Source organism: Gymnoscopelus braueri (assembly GCF_963280865.1).
Source record: "Gymnoscopelus braueri genome assembly, chromosome: 11".
Classification (NCBI taxonomy): domain Eukaryota; kingdom Metazoa; phylum Chordata; class Actinopteri; order Myctophiformes; family Myctophidae; genus Gymnoscopelus; species Gymnoscopelus braueri.
Window position 1 is genome coordinate 18,034,162 of NC_137613.1, and position 26,998 is coordinate 18,061,159.

At 37.8% G+C, this 26,998-nt stretch overlaps 2 protein-coding genes and 1 long non-coding RNA gene across 5 annotated transcripts in view; 2 read left to right on the forward strand and 1 right to left on the reverse strand.

Moving 5' to 3' along the window:
* Nucleotides 1–26,998, forward strand: part of LOC308095974 (class I histocompatibility antigen, F10 alpha chain-like) — a 49,445-nt gene that overhangs the window by 10,810 nt on the left and 11,637 nt on the right. For 2 of the 3 annotated variants that reach the window (XM_080443183.1, XM_080443185.1), the window contains exon 1: nt 20,113–20,334. The exons of the other annotated variant lie outside the window; for it this stretch is intronic. In XM_080443183.1, the coding sequence (XP_080299309.1) occupies nt 20,262–20,334 (73 nt within the window). In that variant the 5' untranslated portion in view covers nt 20,113–20,261. Of the gene's footprint in view, nt 1–20,112; nt 20,335–26,998 lie in introns of those variants that run through there. 3 annotated transcript variants of the gene reach the window in all.
* The window catches only part of LOC308095977, a 38,465-nt gene continuing 11,694 nt past the window's right edge, over nt 228–26,998 (reverse strand). The window contains exon 2 of the long non-coding RNA XR_013934096.1: nt 228–1,533. This is a non-coding gene — a long non-coding RNA (uncharacterized lncRNA). The remainder of the gene's footprint in view (nt 1,534–26,998) is intronic.
* Nucleotides 7,730–13,320, forward strand: LOC308095976 (class I histocompatibility antigen, F10 alpha chain-like). Its single transcript, XM_080443188.1, has 7 exons — nt 7,730–7,799; nt 8,595–8,666; nt 9,165–9,440; nt 9,651–9,777; nt 11,044–11,069; nt 12,296–12,346; nt 12,961–13,320. Exons 2-7 carry the CDS (start codon nt 8,627–8,629, stop codon nt 13,026–13,028), a joined length of 588 nt encoding a protein of 195 aa, XP_080299314.1. The 5' UTR covers nt 7,730–7,799; nt 8,595–8,626; the 3' UTR covers nt 13,029–13,320.

Consider the following 26,998-nt stretch of genomic DNA (forward strand, 5'->3'; position numbering starts at 1 on the left):
AGAAACCTTGTATCTCCATATTTAAACTTTTCATGTTATTTAGTTAATTAATGCACTAATCCATTCAATGATTTATACTACAGTATAAGAAGGCCGTAAAAACGGTCAAATCTGGTCTGTGATTAGCTAATTTACTGGAATTTATATATTTTGCTACAATTAAGAGGTAATACAGTATTCATGTTTAGGCTTACCTTGACATTTAAAGACCAATAGCACTTGTTAAATTTTCAATTAAAAAAACTCTAGCATGTTACATACTATATACCCACATAAAATACATACAGTACATGCATCCACACTTCATTCATGCACGCACACACACACACATGCATACACATTCTGTACATAACATTTTTGCAGTCACTGTAAACAGTACATTTGTGATGTATAGTACATTGGTGACATGCTCTGTCAAAATGGGTTAGATATTGCTGATATTGTTTTGTGCAAAAAAGTATATAATAATTAATAATTAATTGATGCTGTGAACAAATTGTCAAACTTGTAATCTTTGCAAATTTCAAAACTATATCTCCTTCCTGAATTGAGTAGATATTTTACAGAACAGCAAGACTAATTCATTATTCAAATCAAACAAAGCTCCACAACAGCTGAATTAAATGAGCCATAAATCGCCCATTTTTCTGCATTTGAACTTCTACATCTGACTCATTCTGAGGGTGCGGGTCCTTATTCAATATTGTTTGTTAAAGTAGATGCTTACTGTTACTTTCCCATGTTACATGACTTATTTAGACACTGTGCCTTACTTATGCTATTGTTAAGAAATGTTATTTGCACAAAGAGCATGTTTTTCATTGTAAATTACCCCAGATAAATCTGGTAAATCTGATGTGTACCATATGATCTTTTTACACTGGAACTTGGACCTATTAAAATATGCTTTACATAGTTACATTTTAAGACTATGTAATGGTCAATCCACTCTAAAAAAAATATGTAAAATTATGTACAGCAATAACCATAAAATGGTATCATAGTAATACAGATGGTTGGAAGAATAGTTTTTCCTCCCATCATGGCATCATAGCATGTGCAGTTTGTTTATGACAGTGGTTCTCAAAGTAGGGTCCTTGACGGGATTCCAGGGGGTCCCCAGCAAAATTGGTTGATAGCATAAAAATCAGGTTAACCATTTTAATCCTTTATACATCAGCTATTGATGATCAACAATGTGTTGCGAATGTGATGCATTGTAAGCTGAAACATTTTAACAAAACAAATCTTGTATGGCGGCCCCAGGCATAAATTATTGTCAGATGGAGGTCCACGTCATGTACATTAATTTGGGGGTCCTTGACATGAAAGAGTTTGAAAAACACTTTTTGGAGTAGATGTGATGCCGATCTCAAATTGTGCAACAAACCTCTTTGTATGAAAACTGTTATTCATTTTGAAGGTGTATATTTCTGGTCTGCTTTTTATCTGTCACTGCTTGGTTTTAAGATCATTAATCATAATCAAAACGCTTCAATAAAGGATTTGATCCACAGCTGTGTTTGCATTCACCTTGATGACTATTTGAACAGGTTTTAGAAACAAGTTATAAAGCGTATTCAAGTGCAGTATTTAAAGCAAATTTCAATCAGTTTACATCATGTTAAATCATCTAAGAAACACAATGCAGGGAAAACAAAATGGCTTGATCAAGCTTTTAAGTGCAGTTCCACCCTTCTATGATGAATAGTTCAGAAGTCATGGGTAAGAATGCTTAATAATTGTCACCTTTGGCCACCAAATTGCACCGTATGTCACATTGAGTTAGAGATCTAATGAAGTGTCATGGTTTTGTGTTATGATTTGATGATAGTGCGTAGTCATGAGGACTTTGACACAGACAACCCTTACAGCCTCGTTACAAAAGTATCACATTTTGTCTCAACTAAACTATTTATCAACGTATATCAAACTATCAAAGTAAGTACAGAAAAATATTACATAAAAGAACTTCTTACATTTTTGAATGGTGATTAAACTTTTTAATAGTTTTGTGTCCACAGAGACAGCTTTTTAACTGATAACGTTTTTGGATTGTAGCCCTAGAGGGAAGCAGAGATAAAGTGATGTCATAAGTATTTAAGGCCTTTCTGAACAGACAGGTAGGAGATTGCCAATCTGTGGGTCCTCACAACACCATACCGGCTACTGTGTACTGATAGGAGGAGGTTTGTGTGAGTGCCAACTTGAAGAGTGGTATAGCCTGTTTGGTGTTTGTTTTTACAATGTGTTGGTTTACTTGTTTTGTTGTTATACATGGAAAATGTTTGTTATATATCATCAGGTGTGTACTGTTCATGTGTTTGAGACATGCAAGGGGTGTTGTCTCCAGGGAACTGTGCATGTAAATTGGATACGGAATGTGAGTATAATTTTATGTACATGGAAAAGTGAAGGAAAAGAGCTTTTTACATTTCTGCATGTGATGTGAAGTCGGTGTAACATTCTACATGTTTATGTGCTGACATTCAGTGTACAGATGCAGTTGAGAAAGTGTGGCAATTGTGAACCAAGTCACTGCATGCAACCTTACAGAGTCACATGGTAATGTAGTTTGTTTCATCTTTACTTTTAATATCACACTGTTTGTATTTGGATAATTGTGTATTTATTTGATTTGCACAGTTATATAAACATAAGCATAACATAATAGCTGTTTCCATGGGAAGGTTTACAGTATTAGTTGTTGTGCCGGTGAGGTAAGAAACCCTGGGGGGCTTATGCGAGTACCTCACCGTTTACATTACCTATAGATTGATTTATTTAATATTAAAAACAAAAACAAAAAACTATAATGAACAGAGAAAAATAAAGAAAAAACGTCTATGATCTAAACATAAGATAAATAAAAATAAAATTAAACTGGGCAGAAGAGACGAAAACAAAACCAAAAGAAAATGATTGGGACAAAGCCAAAACATGATACTACTATATAGCCATGTGAAAGTAGAAACGATAAGATATTTCGAAGGTCCATACTTGACAATAATTATGGTTGCCTTCCATATAGTGTATTCATTTCTCTTGAAGGTAGGAAGGGAGGATGTGGTTGCCACTAGGTGGTAGTGGGCATTCCACAGCACAACACCTCTATATTTACTGTAGTGGCAAACTGCCCCCTGTTGGTGGTACTTAGTGGGACATGTAATTGATTTGCTTTCCTGGTTGGGTAGGTAGGAATGAATGCTGGAATTTGGCTGGAAGTACTGTTTGAAATTATATGTGGATATACTGGTATTTTGTTTTGGAGTATATTCAAAAATCTATATATATAAAAAATTGTTAGTAAATTGAGTGAAGAAAAAAGAGGTGAGGACGGATCCTGGGGACTAGAATTTGTAGCTATCCTGACAAACTTTTTTTGTAGCATATATAGTTTATGGAGAGAAGTTGGATAGGTGCTAGCCCATACAATATTACAGTAGGTTAGGTAGGGATATACTAGGCTGTAGTATAGGGTTATTAAACAGGCTCTACTTAGAAATGGCCTTTTCGTTTGTAGTGCTCTATAGAGTTGCAGTGTTGGCCTTGAGGTCAAGTGTAAGGTGCTGTGTTAGTGTGATTTCACCCATTTGATTCCCTTCTTTAAGCCTGCAGCCAACAGGAGTGGAGCACAAGCAAGCTGGTTCTTTTGGGTAGCATTTGGGGAAAACTTATATTTTGTATGTCATTGTTCACTTCAGATTTTAAATGAATTTGGAATAAAACTAAGTTTTATTGAAATTCCTTATTTGTACTAAATGCTAATAAGGATTGTATATTTTTCTATTACACTTTGGAGTCCTGCCTGTTGATTATTATAGCGGGGTAACAGGATGACAAATGATGATACAAAATAGATAACCGGTCAATTCAACTGCCAGAATAAGTCCTCACTGAAATCGGATAGTAAAAAGTAATATAATCTATATGGAGGGTTTTAACCCCAAGAAGTTGTCGGGTCTTTTAGTCACTACAAGCAGGTTTTAATTTGAAGCCAGGTGCCAAACAACACACTAGCTGATTTCACAAATTAACACCACTGGCACTTGAGCTATAGAGAATCTAAGCACTGGCATTAATTTAATGTAATGTTGGGCTGAAATGAAAACTTAACATAAAATCAGTTTTCATGGCACAGGAATGGACACGACTGGTGGAGAGGTAGTACTAAGTTTTGTCTCCTGACCCCCATAATGCCTTTGCTGGCCTATGCTCAAATCCTACCAGCATGGAATATTGTGCCAATTACCTAACTTCTGCTGCCACTGGAGAAGGCTAGACCGGGATTATTGTCTCCGCCAGGCCGTAAGGCGTGGCCGAGACTAAGTTTTGCACCCTGTCTGTCTGTCCGTCCGTCCGTGTGTGTGGCCGTCTGTGGACAGCTAATCTCTGGCACTGTTGGCTTGATCGTAGCGAACTGTGCACACACACTCCATGGATGCCAATTTAGAACCTCCGCCCCAAATTCTTCACATGGGCCTGTTATAGCGCCACCAGGAGGCCGCTTTTTGCACAAATTTTGTTTTTGACAGTACTCCTAGATTTTGTCCAAACATCACGCAAATCGGTACACTGTCTTTCAGATGTTTCATATTCCATCCTGATTGGCTAAAAATGGCTTCCAAAGTTTGCAGGAGTGCTCCATTTTGAATAAAATGTCTCAAATCACGAACACAGCATGCAATGAAATTTTGCACACACATTCTCACTAGGCAGAGGAAGAAATGCCACTTGAAAATGTTCAGCCTCATGGTGACCCTATTACAGGCCGATTCGTGTTTTTACCTATAACGGCACCGATCTGTATAAAACTTTGTATGTGTAGGCCTGCTCCCTAGAGGCCAAAGACAAACCTTTGCCCTGCATTTATCACATCTGCCTTTCATAACGCCAACAGGAGGCCGACTTTTGTAAAACACATATTTGGATATTACTCCTTCAGATTCTATCAAAATTTCACGCACATCGGTACACATGATCTCTGTAGTCATGTGATCAAGACAGATCTGTTTGATTTTTCATATTCCATCCTGATTAGCTAGGAGGATTGACATCTAAAGTTTGCAGGAGTGGCCCGTTTTTTAACAAAATGCCGCTAATCATGAACGCAGTGTCCGATTGCGGTGAAACTTTGCACACACATTCGCATTACGTTGAGGAACAAATGCCTCCCTTTCAACATTGCCCTATTATAGCGCCACCAGGAGGCTGATTTTTGCGAAACTTTTTTATATTACTCCTACAAATGTTGTCCAAACATTACACAAATTGGCATATATTATCTCTTTAGTCAAGTGATCAAGACGGATCCTCTGATTTTTCACATTCCAGCCTGATTGGTGAATTACCGAACATTGCTGGCCCACACTAACCTACCTGACCTGGCGGAGACCTGTGCTCCGAGGAGCACTTTTTCTAGTTTACTTTATTTTTTTTTGCAAATTAGAGTCTGATGAAGAGTGTGTAGCTCGAAACGTATACGTTATATTATGTTTATTACACGGCTTGGTTGAATATTGCTTGATTCTGATTGGTCAATCACTGAATTCAGCGGCGTGTTATTTCTTGATAATGACCGATGAGCTCTATAACAGACCGCTGTCTAATCAAAGGCTCAGAGCACCTGCCACCTGCTCATATCAATCTGCGCTGCTTGATTTTGTGCCGTATCCCACATAACAGCTTTGTAAATAAATACACAATGTCATTTACACTTAAACATTGCTCTCAGGAATGTATTTGAAAACATTTGAAGCGAGAAATAGACAATACAGTAACCGAAAATTGATTCTATTTTTCCAGGCGACGAAGTAAGGAAATACTGGTATTGTTTTGTTGTTACTTTTGGGTCAATTTATTAATTTATTTATTAAGTAGCCGTGTAAGCGTGGTCACCTTCAGGGTTATTAGGCACCTCCACTATTCGTCGGTGCCCTGTCGGGATTTATTTCTCAATAATGACCGGCGACCCAATTATCCCTTGCTTAATTTGTTTCAACTGAAACGGGCGTCGCAACTGATGAATTTATTCATCAGAATGAAAAATCCACAAAGATCCTTGGCTTATTTCTCTCTTCTGTTCTTTGAACTCGGTAGAATCTGCACCTGGCTTGCTGATAACAAACTATCATTACACCTGGGGAAAAACTGAATCCATTCTCTTTGGGTCTAAAATTAACCACGGCAAGGCCGACGGCTTCACAATAAAAGTTAGTGACAATGTTATCATCACAAGAAAATAGGAAATTACATATAGGTTCCATTTTAGAGGCAAATCTTTCCAGTGATAAAATGAGTATCAAAAAAGTTATCAAAAAAGTCAACCAAGGAACAAGATTTTTGTACAGGATCTCCTTTTGTAAGAATACTTTGAGGACTCTAACAGGAGCACTCATCTGAGGATACTTCGACTATGCATGCACCTCATGGTACCATAACACCACAAAGGCCTTAAAAACAAGGCTCCAGACATCCCAGAACAAACTGGTAAGGCTACTTCTTGGCCTTACATCTACAATTCATTTAACCCCTGCTCACTTTGCTAGGGTAGGATGGCTCAGGGTAGAGGACATGAGTACGAGCAATTTGCAATGGGCCTGGTCTACAAGATACACGACTACACCACAAAGATGTACCTGTCAAAATACTACAAACGTCAATGAAGTCCACAACACCAGAGGGAGCTCCACGTCCAACCCAGATTTGGCTCTAGCAAGGGGTTAAATTCTCCTGCTATGCCACAAAAATGTGGAACAGTCATAAAGCAGTGTAAATCCCTACTCTCCTTCAAAACCGCTCTAAAGTAGAGCACTTACAGTTACAGGTGGCTGCAATTCGAAACTGGCCCCTGTAAAAGTGAAAGCCCAGACCTCCCCCCCATAGTAGTGCATAGTAGTGTATATTTTGTCTGTCATTAAATGTTTCGATGAATTTAGCACAAAGGACCCCAATGGAAACAAGCCATATAGGCCATATTTCTTGGGTTTAAAATCCTCTTAGCAGACCTTGTATTGAACTGTACTTTCCTGTGCTTTTTTTTTGCAAACTGTTAATAAAGTATTCAATCAATCAATGACCCTGATGCCGCTCACTGTCCATGGTGCTGAAAAACGGAATGGCGCAGGTCGGACAGTATTGATGAACAGTGTGTAGTAGACCAGTGGTTCTCAACCTTTACAGACAGTGACCCCCCAACATAATCATAATTGAACGGGGGACCCCCCACCCTGACAAGCACTTTGAATTGAAGGAGTTGAGGCATTACATTTAGTTTGACTTGGTTCCACAGAAAAATATTGTGAAAATAGCAGATCTACAAGCTCACAACGCCTCACGTTGCGAGGCGTTGTGAGCTTGTAGATCGGCTATTTTCAAATGTTTTGCCTCTTTCTTAAATTATTTAACAATTTAGTCAATGTATAGTTTGTTGATTATTTGAGTTGTATTTTTAGAAAAAGTGCAGCCAACTTTGAATGGGTTGATTGGCTGATTAAGTTACCTGTCAATTCGATTTCAAGGTGAAACAAATGCCTACTGTAGAGCAGCTGTGTCCTTTATAGAACGTATTTGGATGTAGGCTATTAAACTTCTGCCTGGCAACCAGATTTGATTATGATTGGGTAGAAATTCACAAAGCAAGAACATACAACGACGGTGGAAGGGCCACCATGTTCATGAGCCCGTCTTTTCTTTAATTGTCTTTTAATATCAGTTTTACAACATGATTAAGTCTACGACCTGCCTTTTTGTGTTTTTGATACATATATGGCGTAACCCTGCTGTGGCGACTGGAGGTGGTGAGTTACATATATATAGTCGTTTCAAAATGAAAGTAAATTATTTTAAGCAATATATGCAATAACGTGTTTCTAGCCCCTTTTATCCCCTGTTGCAATATGTAGGCTATAGCAAATCGACCAATAAACTGTCTAGCAATAATGTTCCCTCAGAGTTTGGTGTTATAAGAAATATTGCTTATTGATATTGTTTGGTATTGGTTAAAAGAAAATGGCTGCTATAACTTCCTGACTTCATCTGGCTTCGAATCATTTCTTTTTTATGACATACATTTATATTAAAGATTTTCACATGATATGAACCGCAGTGCAGTGATATACATATGCTTCGAATAATTTCTAAAGTGAAAGTGAATTGTATTTTTGGCAAAATTTGCAATACATTGTATTGTCCCTTAATGTTATCTACAATCTAAAATAAAATGCAAACGTACATCTTTATGTACTGTAACTACGGAGCCCAGCATATTTGTCATTATGGATGGAGAACCCTTTTTTCACATAACAATGATGGGGTGAGGGTGGTTATGTGTGCTTTGTGTGTATCAAAATAATAAACACTTTGAAGCACTGTGAACCAACTCCATGAAGTTTAAACATCCCATACATTTAGGCCTATTAGGCCTATGAGAGTAAAACAATTGGTTTCGGCAAATGAAAAGGAAGAAGATAAAAGAAGCAATAAACAATATAATAACCACTAAAATATAGTTATGTTTGGTGCGTGCGTGCGTGCGTGTGTGCCAATGCAAGTGGGTGCCTGTGAAATGTAAATAAATTTAGTTGACCTTGCAGTTCCCACCAAGCAGAAGTGGGATGATGTCAAGATGGCAAAACACCTTTCCTTGGAGAGGGCGTGTTGGTTAAGTAAGTACATTTGTTGAATACGGGGAAGCGCAACTCAAGAGCAGTGAGTATTATTTTATTATTAACACCTTTCATACTTGTGTGCACACTCAAAGCGCTTTACAGGTAACAATATTACAAATACAAATACCAAATTACCACAATAAATAATAATAAACCTTTCCAAACAAGGTTAAAAGGTGCTCTGGATGAGAGGAACACTGATTTGGTTAAGTGGAGCATCCCTGATGTTTCATTGGATAATCAATAAATATAGATTTGTTGTAAAGAGCTTCAGCATATTGATAAATCATATTAATATTTCTGCTAAATGTTGTGATTGTGATATGCAGTATGTTTTTCAGCTTTCTATAATTTGATTTTAAATGCAAAGTAGTATCGCACACAAATTTACTTTTGACAAATATGAATAATGATGAACGAATGACGGTCTTTGAAGATTCCCTAAAATGCCTTTGCATCTTCTCAAAACTCAAACTTGTCCTCATGGCTTCCCAGAGTCACCAGAGGTCCATGTGTATGGCAAGAAGTGCAAGAATCCGAACTCCATGATGATGTTACACTGCATGGCAACGGGCTTCTACCCCAAAAAAGTGACCCTGAACATCAGGAGAAATGAGCAGGTGGTGGATGAACTGAACGGCACAGTTCTTCCCAACGGCGACAACACTTTCCAGATCAAGAAGCACGTGGAGATTTTAAGAAGTGACTCTGCCAAATACAGCTGTGAGGTGATACACCCTGCGTCCAGAATGAACCAGACCAAGGATTGGGGTAAGAGGCTTGTTTGCATCATGCAAATAAAATAAAGCCATTTTTACTTGAATGTTAAAATGGAGAGAGTTGAGACTTTTTATTTACTTTATTTAATCTATAATTATAGAGTACGTTGAGCATGCATGGTCTGTTAGAGCAAGACCCTGCTGATAAATGTTATCAGTAAAACCTCTCATGTAAGTATACACGATTCTTTCTGTATTTTAGACGGTGTGTGTGATAAATCTGACAACTCTGGAACAAACATCAAAGCTATTGTTGGTGCTGTTGTTGCTGTGCTGCTGGTTGGAGTCTCAGTGGCTGCTGTGATTCTTCTATATGAAGAAAAGAAAAGGTTGGGTTCATTTTAGAACAACTTTATTTTGTTTTTAGTAACCGTTTGGATTTTCTGTGGGGCATTTTGTCACAACAGTCATTAATCTTGTAAATGGGACAGGTCACTCAACAATTATAAATTGTTGTTTCTCTCCATTGTGCAATGATGTAGTTGTGCCTTAACCTTGCTCAACTTTTAGCATCTTTGGAGTCCCCTGTCAGGCTAGAACTCAGAATATTGAAATATTAATTTTACCCCTTGAGTGCCTATTTCTTATACCCTGGGAAAGTTATGTGGTCTAGTGTTAATGAACTGGAAACAAAACAACAGCCAAGATTAAAAAGCTATTAAATCTATATATCGGAAGCTTTATAGCAATGTAACACAGAAAGTAATACTCCATAGAAAGGACAAGTCTCAAACACTCTAAACTAGTATATCAAACATATCACTGTTGCAAGATGAGTACAAACGTCTTATCATTTTTATTACACTGCATAATGTGATCATAGGTCATGTGGGAAACCAGTCTCTCTGTCATTATAGGAACAGTGTTTTCCCCCATTAGACTGCATGAAAGTAAATAAAATGTCTCCTCAGGAAAGCTGGTTCCACTGGTTTCAATTTTGAAAAAATAAAAAAATGTTTTATAGAGAACAAGACACAACAACAGATGAAACAAGAGATACATTCAAAAGGAAAAACAAACTAACTATAGACATGTTGCTTGGAGTTTATACATCAGACCATTCTAGGGAAAGAGATGGTGAAGCACAATCACTTTACTGGTCTGGCAGATCCACTAGAACCCCTCCCTGAAACAAGTTGTGTTTCATTTGTGTTGGCTCCCTCTCAGTCTCAATGGAGGAAATAAATATAAATTATGCATATTGTTTGGCAATTTACCCTAGAGGCACTGGTGAAACATTGGTAACACTGGTACAATAAACGAGCATGCAAAAAAAGCATACCTTCTCATGTAATACTGCTTAAGTGACAAATGAAATGTCAAACCTCACAGCCAACATTATAAAAACATAATAATAACCCTACATCAACCAGCAACCATAAAAACGTCATTAGCAGAAAACATGAGAGATAAGCATGAATCATAAAATAAAAGTGAAGTCCTGTCCGCATTCTTCCACAGTATCCAAGGCCTTCTGAGTCGGGCATATAGTGTAACTGGCAATAATTCACTATATAATTCAATTTTTGTCTATCTATTGCTTCCCCATGGCTTTATTATTTAAGTTTTGATGCTAACTTACATTCTGTGTTTAGGCAAGGTGGTGAAAGGGATTCTCTAAGTAAGTTGATCTTTCACTTCTTATTCTTTAGGGATTTATTTGTTTGACTGTTTATTTGGCAGAGGGACAATGCACAAACACTAATAAACACACAAAACATGAAAAGATCATGCCAACAGTATGTGTGAAATTCAAAGTCAGACAGGAATAGTTCAGCCAATCAGCCAATTTATCCAAAATAACAGTGAGTACAGATGCAGCTTGTTGTTTAGACATACTGCATGTATGTATAGATGACCGTGTCATCTGCCTATATCTGTACATTGACATCAGAGCAGACAATAGGTAGAACATTTATGTAGATGCTTAATAAGAGGGGACCTAAGACAGAAAGAACTGTGATACACCCGTCATCATACATTCTACAAGGGGTAATGAAAAACCATCAATTCTAGTGCAGTGTTGTCTATTACTCAAATATGAAGCCATCCATTTAATTGTTTTCCGAAACATTGCTTTGACAGTTTAGACAACAGTACATTATGATTAACCGTGTCAAAGGCTTTCTTAAAATCTATAAAAATTACTCCAACCACTTCTCCAGCATGTTTGTTTTCCTCTAAGAAATAGCAATTAGCAATTATTTTTGTAGAATGGTATGCTCTGAAACCAAATCGCAGGGGATGGAGTCAATGGTGACCAGTATTTAAATGATTAGTTATTTGAGTTGTTATTATTTTCACTGCCACTTTGGATAAGGTTCGGCATGATGCTAATGTGTCTGTAGTTAGCCAATTCAGAATGATTTCCAGTCTTAAAAACTTGCGAAATTACAGCAGTTTTAAACTATCTAGGGAAACCGCATGCTTAATGGCTTGATTAATCAAATGTGTGATTGGAGTAGCTACATTTATCTTAATCAGACAGGAATCAATCCCATAAAAATCATGGGTCTCTGTGTTGTTTAAAATTGTTTCAGTTTTGACCTGAAAAACTTGATACTTGACTGCAATTGTAATTTAAAAAATAAAGTGGACACAGACACACAGACAGCACATACACAGAGATTCCTGGATGGATGTATAGATGCACATCTTTGATTACCTTTCTTTATCTGTGACCCTGTGATACCTTGGCCTGACTGCATGCATACCATGCAGTGTGTATGAAATGAATATAAATGGTGCATATTTTAAAATATTCTTTTGAAAAAATTTGTATAACACACACACTTTAAATGACAATTCTAATGTTCTCTTTTTTTGGTCTTTTTTTGTTTTTCCCAGCACCCTCTGAGAATGGAAACAGTGGAAGCAACTATTCCAGTGGCGATTATGGTGTGTCGAACGTCTAACGATAATCAATCAGAAATGTTACCCATTTTACTTGAGTTGGGGGCATAAGCATGGCTCCTTCACCTACATTTCCAAAATGTCTAATTACCTCTGAAAAAACATTAAGAGGGAGGTATTATGATGAACAACATTGGTGTGCTGTTGCACATTCTCTTCCTAAAGATTGAGTAAGTTATCTCTAGTCATCAGCTGAAATTCATGCTAATATGACCCCCAACAGCCTGTATATTAGAGAGGTACAGTAGATGAGGAACACTGAGGAGCAGACAAATTTAGGTGAAAAACAAAAAACAACGAATATCTCATATGTGTTTCATAGAAACACATTGATTAAACCAATGTATCCCCAGACAACACAGACCACACATACACAGAGATTCCTGGATGTATAGATGCACATCTGTGATTACCTTTCTTTATCTGTGACCCTGTGATACCTTGGCCTGACTGCATGCATACCATGGCATGCAGTGTGTATGAAATGAATATAAATGGTGCATATTTTAAAATATTTTTTTGAGAAAATGTGTATAACACACACACTTTAATGACAATTCTAATGTTCTCTTTTTTTGGTCTTTTTCTGTTTTTCCCAGCACCCTCTGAGAATGGAAACAGTGGTAGCAACTATTCCAGTGGCGATTATGTTGTGTCTATTGTCTAACGATAATCAATCAGAAATGTTACCCATTTTACTTGAGTTGGGGGCATAAGCATGGCTTCACCCACATTTACAAAATGTCTAATTACCTCTGAAAAAAACATTAAGAGGGAGGTATTATGATGATCAACATTGGTGTGCTGTTGCACATTATCTTCCTAAAGACTGAGTAAGTTATCTCTAGTCATCAGCTGAAATGTATCAATCCAATTTATCCCCTGTAAGCTACTGCCACATTCAAGTTAATTAATATTCATTTGATTAATGAGGGAGGGAAGGAGGGAGGTTGTGTGTGCGATATCAGATCAGAGTTTGCTTATTGCAAGAGAGGGGGAGGGAGGGGCTTGGGAAGGGGGGGAGGTAGGGGGAGTGAGTGAGGGAGAGTGAGAGGGAAGGGAGAGAGCCTGTTTTACCCACGCAATAAGATAAGATGAACCTTTATTGATCCCATTGTGGAAATTCAGGTGTAGTAGCAGCAACAGCCGTAAGTGTGAAACACAGGATAGGTAGAGAGATAGGTAGGAATAAGGTCAAATAAATGTACTAAAGGACCACAAATAATGATAACTAAAGATAACAATAACAATTATGTGAGCATCCACACTGATGAACGATAACATTCTGTAAACATGTTGAACTTGAGTGATGTGAACATGGCATGTTGATCTTGTAAATTCGGATGGATTTATACAGTATCGGCTGTCAGTGTTTCTATCCTTCATTAAATTGTGCTGAAAGTGATCCCAACGATATCGTTCACCACTGTCATCGTTGTAGTCATGGTGTGAATTCCGACATCCACTTGAGTGGGAAAGATTTTTAAAATGCCATTTATTATTATCGTTACAGTTATCCATCTTGGTGTGCCCTTTAGAGTCTGTTTTGTATATATTGTGGGAAGAAGAAATTCTCATTACATTATTGTGTTCTGGAATATCTATCATTTGAAAGGTCAATGAATGATTATCAACTATTCTTGCATTTTACCATAATTGGCATTATTGGGAAAGAAATCTTAACAAAACAAAAATACATAACAAAAATAACAAACAATTGTCTTGGTGAATATGAAATATCTTTGTCATCAAAACTATTTCTTAGAATTTGGAAGGAAAATAGTTAACCACTATTGAAATGCGTGTAGGTCAGTTGCAGTGGTGTTTTATAGATGGGGAAGAGAAATGTTGCTATATTTTTTCCTTATTTCTTTTTGCAATTTTTTATTGGTTGTTGAATTATACACATCTACTATACATACAGTACATACATACATACATACATACATGCATGCATACATACATACATACATACATACATACATACATACATACATACATACATACATACAGTACATACAGTACCTGCAGTATATTGTCGCTGTTGGGCAGAAACGTTGTATCTCCATATTTAAACTTTTTATATTATTTTTGTTTTCCTCAAGGAGCACTTTGGAAATAAGTGTTTTCGGGATTCATACAATGATTTATACTATCTAAATATAGTAATAAGAAGGCCGTATAAACTGTAAAATCTGGTCTGTCATTACTAATTTACTGGAATTTATATATTTTGCTACAATTAAGAGGAGGATAATAATACAGTATTCATGTTTAGGCTTACCTTGACATTTTTTAAAGACCAATAGCACTTGTTAAATTTTCAATAAAAAAACTCTGTTACATATTTCCCACATAAAGTACATACAGTACATGCATCCACACTTCATTCATGCATGCACGCACACACACACATGCATAAACATTCTGTACATACAATTTTTGCAGTCACTGTAAACAGTAAATGTGTGATGTATAGTACATTGGTGACATGCTCTGTCAAAATGGGTTGGATATTGCTGATGTTTTGTTCAAAAAAGTATATAATTAATAATGAATTGATGCTTGACTGCTGTGAACAAATTGTCAAACTTGTAATCTTTGCAAACTTCAAAACTATATCTCCTTCCTGAATTGGGTAGATATTTTACAGAACAGCAAGACTAATTCATTATTCGAATCAAACAAAGCTCCACAACAGCTAAAATAAATGAACCATAAATCAGCAATTCTTCTGCATTTGAACTTTTACATCTGACCCATTCTAAGAGTGCAGGTCCTTATTCAATATTGTTTTTAAAGTAGATGCTTACTGTTACTTTCCAATGTTACATGACTTATTTAGACACTGTGCCCTACTTATGCTATTGTTAAGAATTTGCACAAAGAGCAAGTTTTTCATTGTAAATTACCCCAGATTAGAGCATCGAGTAAATCTGATGTGTACCATAGATCTTTTTACACTGGAGATTTTTCTGGTCCTATTAAAATGTCCTTTACAATACATCACATTTTAAGACTATGTAATGGTTAATCCACTCTCAAATAAATGTATGTAAAATGATGTACAGCAATAACCATACAATGGTACCATAGTAATACAGATGGTTTGGTATAGTCTGAATCTGAAAAGGGGTGAAGAACTGATGGAAGGAAAACATAGTTTTTCCTCCCATCATGGCATCATAGCATCTGCAGTTTGTTTATGACAGTGGTTCTCAAGGGGTGGGGTCTTTGACGGGATTCAAGGGGGTCCCCAGCAAAATTGGTTAATAGCATCAAAATCAGGTTAACCATTTTAACCCTTTATACATCAGCTATTGATGATCAACAATGTGTCGCAATGTGATGCATTGTAAGGTGAAACATTTTAACAAAGCAAATCTTGTATGGGGGGGTCCCAGGCATAAATTATTTTCAGATGGAGGTCCACGGCCAAGTACATTAATTTGGTGGTCCTTGACATGAAAGAGTGTGAGAACCACTGGTTTATGAAACACTTTTTGGAGTAGATATCAAATTGTGGAACAAACCTCTTCAAATATTTTTATGAAAACTGTCATTCATTGAAGGTGTATATTTCTGGTGTGCTTTTTATTTGCCACTGCTTGCTAAGATCCTTAATCATAATCAAAACTTTTAAATAAAGGATTTGATTTAATCCACAGCTGTGTCTGCATTCACCTTGATGATGTCTATTTGAACAGGGTTTTGGAAACAAGGTACAAAGCTGTTCAAGTGCACCTGCAATTTTGGCACCTAGGCTGGTAATCCAACCTGACAGAGTGTCGCGGGTTCGACTCCCGATCCTGACGGCCTTTGCTGCATGTCACTCCCAATCTCTCTCCCCATTTCCTGTCAGCCTACTGTCCTATCAATAAAGTCATTAAAAACATTGTTGTTGAACACATACACAGCTTAACGTCAGGAAAGTTACACGACTCACCCGCCCAGGTGGCAGGTGACAATAATATGAATCACCGTAATTGTAACAAAATTCAGAATCACAGCGCTGCCTGTTCCGGATTCCGCACGTTAAAGTATATTAATTCATTTGTCCGTCTATTAACTGCTACTCCGTGCGGTACATGAAAACTCCTGTTACAGTCATGGATGAATTTCAATCTGGTGTTTGCACTTTCTCCATTTACGGTCCTGGGTACATCTATATGATGTTCAGATTTCAAATATAAAGTGCTTACCCCATGGCCACGGATGTTACAATTGTGTATGGGCCTCTCATAAGTACCCGTATATTCTGTATTGTTCAATAAGAAGCATTTTAATCCGATCGATGGCCATTTTCTCAGAGTTATAATGTCTCAGAGTGCAATACACAATGGCCACCAATCAGATTAAAATGCTTTTTATTGAATAATACGGTCCATGTCCGTGGCACATTTTGTATTTTGGTTATAATGTGTACATAATCTATCCTAAATATTCACATTTTTTTAAAAGAATTTGTTTGAATGATTTTGGTGACTCGTAAAGTGTCGGGATGACTTGCTCATTAATATGTTGCAGGAGATTTGTTGTGTTGGTACCCGCACATGATTGCATCAGGTGAGGATGCAAGACAAGACAGCTAGAAGTAATGTTTGCTAATAGCTACCTTAATTCTTTCATTATTTGCTCCACTGGCATACCTTACATCATACCACCTACGCATGGTCTGAGACTTTCTCATCAACATCGAATACTTGTTCACCTTAACGGAAACCACAACTCTTAAAACTAACAAACGAGTGAATTAACACAGGATTGACCCTGGCAGTATATCAATGCTACACGTGTGTTACCTGTTAAGCTACTACTGTTTTTCAACCACATCTAATGAGCCAAGTCATCAGTTGAATGAGTTTGGGAACTCAAGACAAAAGACATAGTATACAACACATTATTTTTTATGGGAAAATTCATTGCAACAGCTATGCAGTAAGTAAAGAAAGGGAACTTGGAAAGACACTTTCTGAAAACCATAAATCATTTTACCGACAATTTATTATTGTTTGATGTGCATGCGTATATATATATATATATATATATATATATATATATATATATATATATATATATATATATATACCAGGCACACGTTCCATGTACAAATGAGTAAAACATGTGTTTGTCAAATTCTCAGCAATGATCCATCTGGACACAAGAAGAGGAAATGAAAGAGGGCTTTTTATTGTGAGTATCAAAACGAAGCTATTGATGGGAAATATAAATATATTTTCGTCTGACCACGCATGCAACAAACTCTTGGAAAGACACTTTCTGACAAACCATACATCATTTTACCCAGACCTTTTATTATTGTTTGATGTGCATTACACTTTTTTTCATAATTATACACATTAAACTATTCACTTATTTGTTTGGTTCAGGTTAGTGTAAGGATCATTTGGGTTTCTATCAGGCACACGTTCCAAGTAGAAATGAGTAAAACATGTTTTGTCAGAGAACAATAATCCATCTGGACACAAGAAGAGGAAATGAAATAGGGCTTTTCATTAAACGAAACTATTGATGCATGGGAAATATAAATATATGTGTATATAAGTGATATAAGTGAAACTGTTCAAAATAGCTGGTCAGAATGAACATTTCCTAATGAACATCAAGACCAACTTGCAGCTATAGCCTACTGTCAAAATAATAATGTAAGGGTACTTTGCAAAAAAACACCCCTGGTTCAATGATCATTCCCGCCTGCTCAAATCATCTGAACATTTCTACTCCCTTGACTTGGGCCTCCGTTTTGGGTGAAAGCTGTCAATCACAGCCCCTGCCCTGTTTGGGACCTCACTGAAAAATAATAATAATATATATATATATATATATATATATATATATATATATATATATATATATATATATATATATATCAACCCGATCTCCAGAGATTACCGTAACATTGCACGGAACGAGTGCACTTCATTCCGTGGATAGCCGCCTCGGAACTCCCGAATTGCGTGCATATGGTACGGCGCTCCCTTTGTGACAAAACCATTTCGGAGGCGCGCAGTCACAGGCGAACTGTCACCCCGTGAAGGACCACCGAGGGAGCTAAGGCGACCGAGTTGCCGTCCTGAACGGTTGGACGTTCGCCTGTGCCTACTCAGCGCCGTTTGAGTTATGTACCGATAGGCACAGAATCGTATTTTTTTTTGTGGGGACTGCTCTGCTTCCGGGTTTTTCCGGGTTGCGACTGGTTACGCCCACCGTGGGACTCGCCGTACATATGCACGCAATTCGGGAGTTCCGAGGCGGCTATCCACGGAATGAAGTGCACTCGTTCCGTGCAATGTTACGGTAATCTCTGGAGATCAGGCTGATATATATATATATATATATATAGGCTATATATATATATATATATATATATATATATATATATATATATATATATATATGGCTAAGTAGTTGGCCCTTGGTTTATGCAGATGTACTAGACTAATACTTTTAAAATGTGTAGCACACTGGCATAGACTATGGCACATTACGAGTCCATTAATTTACATTTAGCGCTAGTCATTTGGGTTTCTGGTAAAATTATTGACCAGTTCTGTCTAAAATAAAATACTATCAAAATGTCCGTCACAAGCTGGCATGGTGATGACCCACAGTATCAATAGTGCAGCAAATGTGTTGCAAATATTGTATGTATGGAAAAACGTATATATTTGTGACAACACTAAAACTGCAGACTAGAAGCAAATGTATGAACATTTTCCATAAAAATATCTTTGTAATGATTATTATTGTATGATAAATGGACTGCATTTAAAGTTTTTTTTGTCTGTCTGGCCATTCAAATGTGCTTATAATGTAACATAACTGCAACAACAGTGTAACCTGTAACCTCCATCAGGTGCACACATAGGATTGCACTCATATTTTGACACTATTTGCCTTTTTTTTTTACGTATGGGAGGAAACTGATTACAAAAAGATAAAATAAGAGAGAAGTGAGTCAGAGGTGGTCAATTTCATTATCAAGTTATGTTGAAATTTGTGGACCAGTAGATCATATCTCACACTAGATACTAAATGGTGCTAAATAGCAGTATTGGCGCTCTGGTGTGTGTGTGTGTTGACCAGTTAGTTGACCAGGTGCACACACAGGAGCCAACCAGTGCTCGAGCACCTGCCTGTTTGCTTTCATAGCAGAAATTGCCCTTCTCTATTTAAATATCGGTCTTGCTGAACCACAGTTGCTCTCCACCCTGCTCTCATTCAATATAATGTCTGTAGGTCAGGTCGTTTTTGTTTTCTTTTCTTTAGTTGAGCATGGCAGTCTCCATGTTTCTTGTTAAAACCAGAGTATATAGCTAATTAAGTTGTCAGCACTCGCTATGCAACACATTTAAAAACATGCAGCAGAAGAAGGAAATGTAAAAACTTCACACCCACATATGACTGTTTCTCAGTCATATGTGGTGTGAAGTGTGGTTTACAAGTGTGGTGTTGGGTACTTCACAGCCTTCCTAGAAATGTACTTGAGTAAAAGTAAAATATTTGTCTTGGAATTATACTGTGAAAGTAAAAACTATTTAAAAAATTGAATACTCAAGTAAAGTACAAATACTCAAAATCTGTACTTAAGTAAAGTACTGAAGTACATTTACTCTGTTACTGTCTACCACTGCCGCCTACTATATCCAGTAATTGCCACATACACATACATGCATTGATGCAGATTGTTTTCGAATACGCTCTAGACAGGAGCTGCTAAGCACCACCGACCCAGATAACCTGTTATTTCTGCCCACCGGCACTGATACGTGCAGTAGAGCGAAGCGAGACTGACTTTGACAACGCTGGTGGGGCTACCACCATGCGAGCCCCTTTTCTTCCATTATCTTGATAATGTCAGTTTATTTTTACAGTAGGTATGATTCAGTCTACCACCTGCTTTTTTGTGTTTTGGACACATATTTGGTTTTACTCTGCGGTGACTGGAGGTGGTGAGTAGCCTACATAAAGTCGTAATTTCGAATGTGAATGTCAATTGTTTTTGCTAATATGCAATAGGCACAATAACGTGCTTTATTGTCTCCGCCAGGCCAAAGGCGTGGCTGAGACTATGTTTTGCACCCTGTCCGTCCGTCCGTCTGTCTGTCTAATCTCCGGCACTGTTGGCCCGATCGCAGCCAAACTGTGCACGTACGTCCATGGATGCCAGAGCAGAACCTCTGATGCAACAAGGTTGATTGGAGCAATATTGAATTTAGCTGTATTTGGCTAGAATCTTAGCATGATAATCTAGTTAAATTAACAGATAATTCTGTCAACTCCTTAGCATTACCAATTGCTCGGTCACATTATCTTAGGTCCATTGCATGGTAAGGATGTATATTTTCCAGATTTAACATTCAATCAAGAATTCTATAGGCAAGCCCTTGGTTGAATAATTGTCTGGGGGATATTTTTCTATGTCTGTGCCGGGCACCTTAGATTGAGGACTTGGAGATAGAGCTTGGGGGTCTGATGTCTGTTTTACCAGAAATTTTACCTTTTCCTTTTTTTAAATATTTTATACTATTGCCATACCCTGTATTACTTTGAGTTTTAAAATAAAACACATTTTCTACGATAGAAGTCGTAAGGGCGCGCCCCCACCAAGAGTTGGCTGGCCGCTGATTGCAGAATCTGCCAATGCATTGTCAATGCAAATGCGTGGATTCCTGGTCTTGCGGATTTTTTCCAAGAATCCACGCATTTGCATTGACAATGCATTGGCAGATTCTGCAATCAGCGGCCAGCCAACTCTTGGTGGGGGCGCGCCCTAAGAGTTGAATGAGTTAAATTTTCGCAACTTCTCCCATGAGGCTTTTCTATACTCAAGTAAATAAACTAATCCTGATTCAGAAGAAATCTCTTTATCATTTGTAATGTAACCGGGAGAGATCTGCAGATAACTTGTAAAATCGGGCAAAAAGCGCTATTGCCAGACAGTTTAAAACCGTGGACGAGAATAGAGAAACCGGATTCAAATAGGAAGGAACCTGTCATAAATTATTATTGTAAAGATTATTGGATTAGATTTGATTTAAAATCATAATGATAATAATTGAACCTTCATTTAACTCAATTTAATTTTGATTTCTCAAAATTATAATAATGATAATAATAATAATTATTATTGTTATTATCATTTTGAGAACATTTCAATATGTTATTCCAAGTAATCCTGTCCAAGTAAAAGAAAAGGAAATATGTGCTTACCATTAATGATCAAGCAGTCAATAATTAGGAATAGAATAAACCACCATTGTAACGTAGGCATACATGATATAGACATGGACATTTCAAGCTAAGCAGTGAGTAGTTTACACAGAACATTTTCTCAAGTTAGTATTGCCCTGCGCCCTGCGGGGGTGCGTGCAGCTGTTTCCTGTGGTGTAACGGTCCTTTTTAACATGGTGTACCGTGAAGGTTGCTAAATCTGATAATAAGCCTGTTTTTCACATTATCATGCCAAAACAGCCTAGATCACCATAGATAGACGATCTACTAGGTCACAACGCGTCCTGTGAACATTATAATAGTGATTGCATGTTGTAGCCCTGGTTAAGGAACGGCAACAATCTCAACAATGTTTTTAAATGTATTATCTATGTATGTATTATCGATTTAAGCTCTGACATTTTTGTCAGACATACTCTGGTATGTGTAGAGTCTAACTGGGCTATAAACTCATTTTGTGTAAAAAAAAATTGAGAAAAAAAAGTTTTTCTCCTTTCCTGAACAATGGGCACCAGCAACTGTCCTCCAGTCAAAAATGGTCACATATGTTCATATTTGAGACCTGCTCAGGCTGTGTGCGTTTGAGCCATTGACTGCTTCACTCTCCTCACTGCTCCCTCACAGCAGGAAACGACTAACGCTAAGACACTTATGCACAGCCATGACAGGCAAAAGAAATTTGAATACAGAGTAGACCTATTTAAGAGAAAATTACGTTAAATTGAATTCTGGGAATCGGTATCAGGAACCGTTAATGTAGGACTACAAAAATGGTAGCAAAGATAATTAAGATTAGATAATTTTGTATTGGTTTCAGCAGTAGCGTATGGTGAATTCTAACGTTGACCGGGCCAGAATCTTAACTTCGGTTCGCACAACAACGGCTGATAAGTCTATTGAGAATTACCGAGCCATTCCGGGTGGAAAACGGAACGCTCGTCCCAAAACACACTGCCCCATTTTTTTTCACGGACCGAGGCCGCCGGTTTAGACGCGGGGCAGGGTGTTTCAGGACGACGGTTCTTCTTCTATTACATATCTGAATGGAGAGGTGCTCGTCTCTGCGCAATGGAGAACCGGTTTGACGGCGAAACTGTTTTTCTAATGGCCACTCATTAACAATTCGGCCGAATGCAAATGAGCCCCATTTGAAAACAAAGGCGACTTAAAGGGTGAGGGGCTGCTAATGTTGTTATGCGGCAAGCAGGGTTCACACAGACCGGGCCATGGCCTCGTTGGCCCCAATGACCATACGCCTCTGGCTTTCAGGCGGAATTGGACAATATACGACAAATCATTTATAATTTATATAAAAACGTAAATTTGACTAAACGTTTGTATGGAGTGTATAAAGGTAGAAGCCCATGCTGAGATGTAATACCTACGAGGCGATTGGCAATCGCTTGGTAGATGTGTCAGCTCAGTATGGTCTGACAGGTTCTAGATATTTTGCCGTATTCTTCCAGCCGCACGATAGGAAGAAGAGAGGGGGACCTTTAGGGTCCCTGACAGTGAGGACCTAAAGAAAGTGGAATCTCCTCACTAGGACATATGGGTGTCATTAAGTAATATTATTCCCTGACGTGAATAATATTAAGACTAAATAAGAAATAGCTTATTAGAGTAAAATTTCAGGGCCCTTAAAATAGACCGGATGATTAGATAGATAAATATTATTTTATATTTCGGTCCGTTGAACAAACATATATAAGTAGCCTACATTGCTTCTAAATAGCAAATTGCCCGAAAAGGTGTAGGCTCTAAAAACGCACATATGTACTGTATACCACGGAGGGAACGGACTGTGTGGAACACAACTTTCTGACAGGTGTTGTGTTGAGCCAGAAAATAAAATAAAAATAAAGATTGACCACACCATGTCAAATCACAAATCACAAATCAGAGTAACCACGATTGGTCCACCATCCTGGTGTAAAAATTCCAGGAAAAAGGTCAAAAGATATGGGGTGATATTGGCCGGTTTAGTTTGCCTGACCATGCATAGGTTGTAGTCTGAACACACTAGTATATGGATGCCAACAGCACACGCTATGGCTGCAAGCATAATGCAGGGCATTTATTTTGTGTCCCCCATCATGGCTGGCTATGTTAGTGTATGAGACTCTGGCTATGTTCACCCTGTTGTCATGACCAGGCAAGTGACAGTGCTCAAAGACTGGACCTCGTAAAGGAGGGAAGGTGTGAGCAGCTATACTGGCTGATGACAGTTATGACATATGGGTGTCATTAAGTAATATTATTCCCTGACGTGAATAATATTAAGACTAAATAAGAAATAGCTTATTAGAGTAAAATTGCAGGGCCCTTAAAATAGACCGGATGATTAGATAGATAGATAAAAAAAAGCCTACACCAAAAAGGTGTAGGCTGAAGCCAAGGCTTATTTAGACTAGCCTATTTGAATACCAAATAAAACATCGAAATAACATAGTTTCATAATTAGTTTTGAACAAAACTGAAAACAATAGATAGATAAATAAATTGGATTACAATTCCAAGTATGAAGGGAGCAAAAGGAAAATTCACTAATTTAATTAATGATAAATTATTATGACAAATTAGCGTAGTGTTATGTAGACATATGTTAGTATTGCTATTTGCTACAACACTACACTATTTGTGGCTTTTACACAAATGGTAACTTAGTACCGTAGACATACGTATACACCAGTGGTGCAGCCAGAACGCTATAGGCTGGGCCTGAGCAGGAGCGGGTGGGCACCCGCTCCTGTTTTTCTTTGTATTAAAACATTTATTATAACTTTTTTCTTTTTCTTTTTTACTTTTTCTTTTTCTAAAAACGCACATATGTACTGTATACCACGGAGGGAACGGAACTGTGTGGAACACAACTTTCTGACAGGCGTTGTGTTGAGCCAGAAAATAAAATAAAAATAAAGATTGACCACACCATGTCAAATCACAAATCACAAATCAGAGTAACCACGATTGGTCCACCATCCTGGTGTAAAAATTCCAGGAAAAAGGTCAAAAGAGAAAAAAGAAAGAAAGAGAGGCCTTGGACTGAATCGTGAGTGGCTCATATGTTCAGCTTGACCAAGTTGGTCTGCCTGCCCAAATGGGATCCTGTTCTGGTTCATCACTGTGACCGCCTAACAAGGCTGGGAAAGTTATGGTAGGATCACCAGATGCATGCAGAGGCTCAAAGTCATGAGCTGGGCAGACAAGAAAAAGAAAAAGAACAGTAGCACTTCAGCCTAAGTGTTGAGCTCACTTCTGTGTCCCGTGGACCACAAGTTGGACCTCAGGGACCGGAGTGGGGCTGTTTGTATGCCGATGTTAAGGTTATGGAGACTGAGCCGTGGCTGTACCTAGGTAGAGATAACCTTGCGTCACCAGTCTTTCCACCTCGGAGGAAAGCCTGGTATTCGTTATTAATGGCCCGTGTGATCCGGTCTAGGCCACGCCTACTGAAAAAAAAAGAAGCAATTCCTCTTTCCGGAAGTTGCGGTTCCGGTTTGGTGGAGCCGCTTTGTTTTGGTTCCCCCTGTTTGTTTCCCCAATCCCTATTTAAATGGAATAGAATTTCCCCGTGGGATAATAAAGGTAGACAGACGCTAAATAGTCTCCGGAAAGTACACTCACATTGACATCCTAATAATAACACATTGATACTGAGTTTGTGTGTATGACAGTTCATGTGAGTTTATGCGAGTGCATGAGTGTGCATGTGAAAACTGGTTAAAACCAACCTGTAGCGTAATCTATGGGAAGTGAGTCTGCACTCTGCACAACTGTATGTGTATGTGTGAATGTAGTATACGTTTAGATACGTTTAGAATGTGTCTATGTTAAAAAGAACGTGTATTCATATTATTTATGCAATACATAGAATTTTCCATCTTAAATTCTAAACTAAATTAAATTAATCACGGTTGCATTCAAAGCTGCTGAAAGGTATAATTCAGACAAGCAGTTATTTTTTGAGATGCAGCTGTCTAACAAAGACGTTTGTGGTTTCCTCACAACCAGCGTGCGTTCCTCATACGTAGAGTGGGTTTCCTTTGCATCAAGATAAAGTTGACTGAGACAGTGACAACTGAATTTCTAGTTCATTTAAAATAGAAATAAAAGTGTCTCATATTGGGTGATATTGGTCGGTTTAGTTTGCCTGACCATGCATAGGTTGTAGTCTGAACACACTAGTATATGGATGCCAACAGCACACGCTATGGCTGCAAGCATAATGCAGGGCATTTATTTTGTGTCCCCCATCATGGCTGGCTATGTTAGTGTATGAGACTCTGGCTATGTTCACCCTGTTGTCATGACCAGGCAAGTGACAGTGCTCAAAGACTGGACCTCGTAAAGGAGGGAAGGTGTGAGCAGCTATACTGGCTGATGACAGTTATGACATATGGGTGTCATTAAGTAATATTATTCCCTGACGTGAATAATATTAAGACTAAATAAGAAATAGCTTATTAGAGTAAAATTGCAGGGCCCTTAAAATAGACCGGATGATTAGATAGATAGATAAAAAAAAGCCTACACCAAAAAGGTGTAGGCTGAAGCCAAGGCTTATTTAGACTAGCCTATTTGAATACCAAATAAAACATCGAAATAACATAGTTTCATAATTAGTTTTGAACAAAACTGAAAACAATAGATAGATAAATAAATTGGATTACAATTCCAAGTATGAAGGGAGCAAAAGGAAAATTCACTAATTTAATTAATGATAAATTATTATGACAAATTAGCGTAGTGTTATGTAGACATATGTTAGTATTGCTATTTGCTACAACACTACACTATTTGTGGCTTTTACACAAATGGTAACTTAGTACCGTAGACATACGTATACACCAGTGGTGCAGCCAGAACGCTATAGGCTGGGCCTGAGCAGGAGCGGGTGGGCACCCGCTCCTGTTTTTCTTTGTATTAAAACATTTATTATAACTTTTTTCTTTTTCTTTTTAACTTTTTTTTTTCTAAAAACGCACATATGTACTGTATACCACGGAGGGAACGGAACTGTGTGGAACACAACTTTCTGACAGGCGTTGTGTTGAGCCAGAAAATAAAATAAAAATAAAGATTGACCACACCATGTCAAATCACAAATCACAAATCAGAGTAACCACGATTGGTCCACCATCCTGGTGTAAAAATTCCAGGAAAAAGGTCAAAAGAGAAAAAAGAAAGAAAGAGAGGCCTTGGACTGAATCGTGAGTGGCTCATATGTTCAGCTTGACCAAGTTGGTCGGGACGAGTCTGCCTGCCCAAATGGGATCCTGTTCTGGTTCATCACTGTGACCGCCTAACAAGGCTGGGAAAGTTATGGTAGGATCACCAGATGCATGCAGAGGCTCAAAGTCATGAGCTGGGCAGACAAGA

Excerpts from the sequence above, each read along its gene's own strand:
- LOC308095976 (XM_080443188.1), top strand. The coding sequence starts at position 8,627 with ATGGCAAAACACCTTTCCTTGGAGAGGGCGTGTTGGTTAA. Across the intron at positions 9,441-9,650 it reads GAACCAGACCAAGGATTGGG|ACGGTGTGTGTGATAAATCT; the intron begins GTAAGAGGCTTG and ends TCTGTATTTTAG. Across the intron at positions 9,778-11,043 it reads CTATATGAAGAAAAGAAAAG|GCAAGGTGGTGAAAGGGATT; the intron begins GTTGGGTTCATT and ends TTCTGTGTTTAG.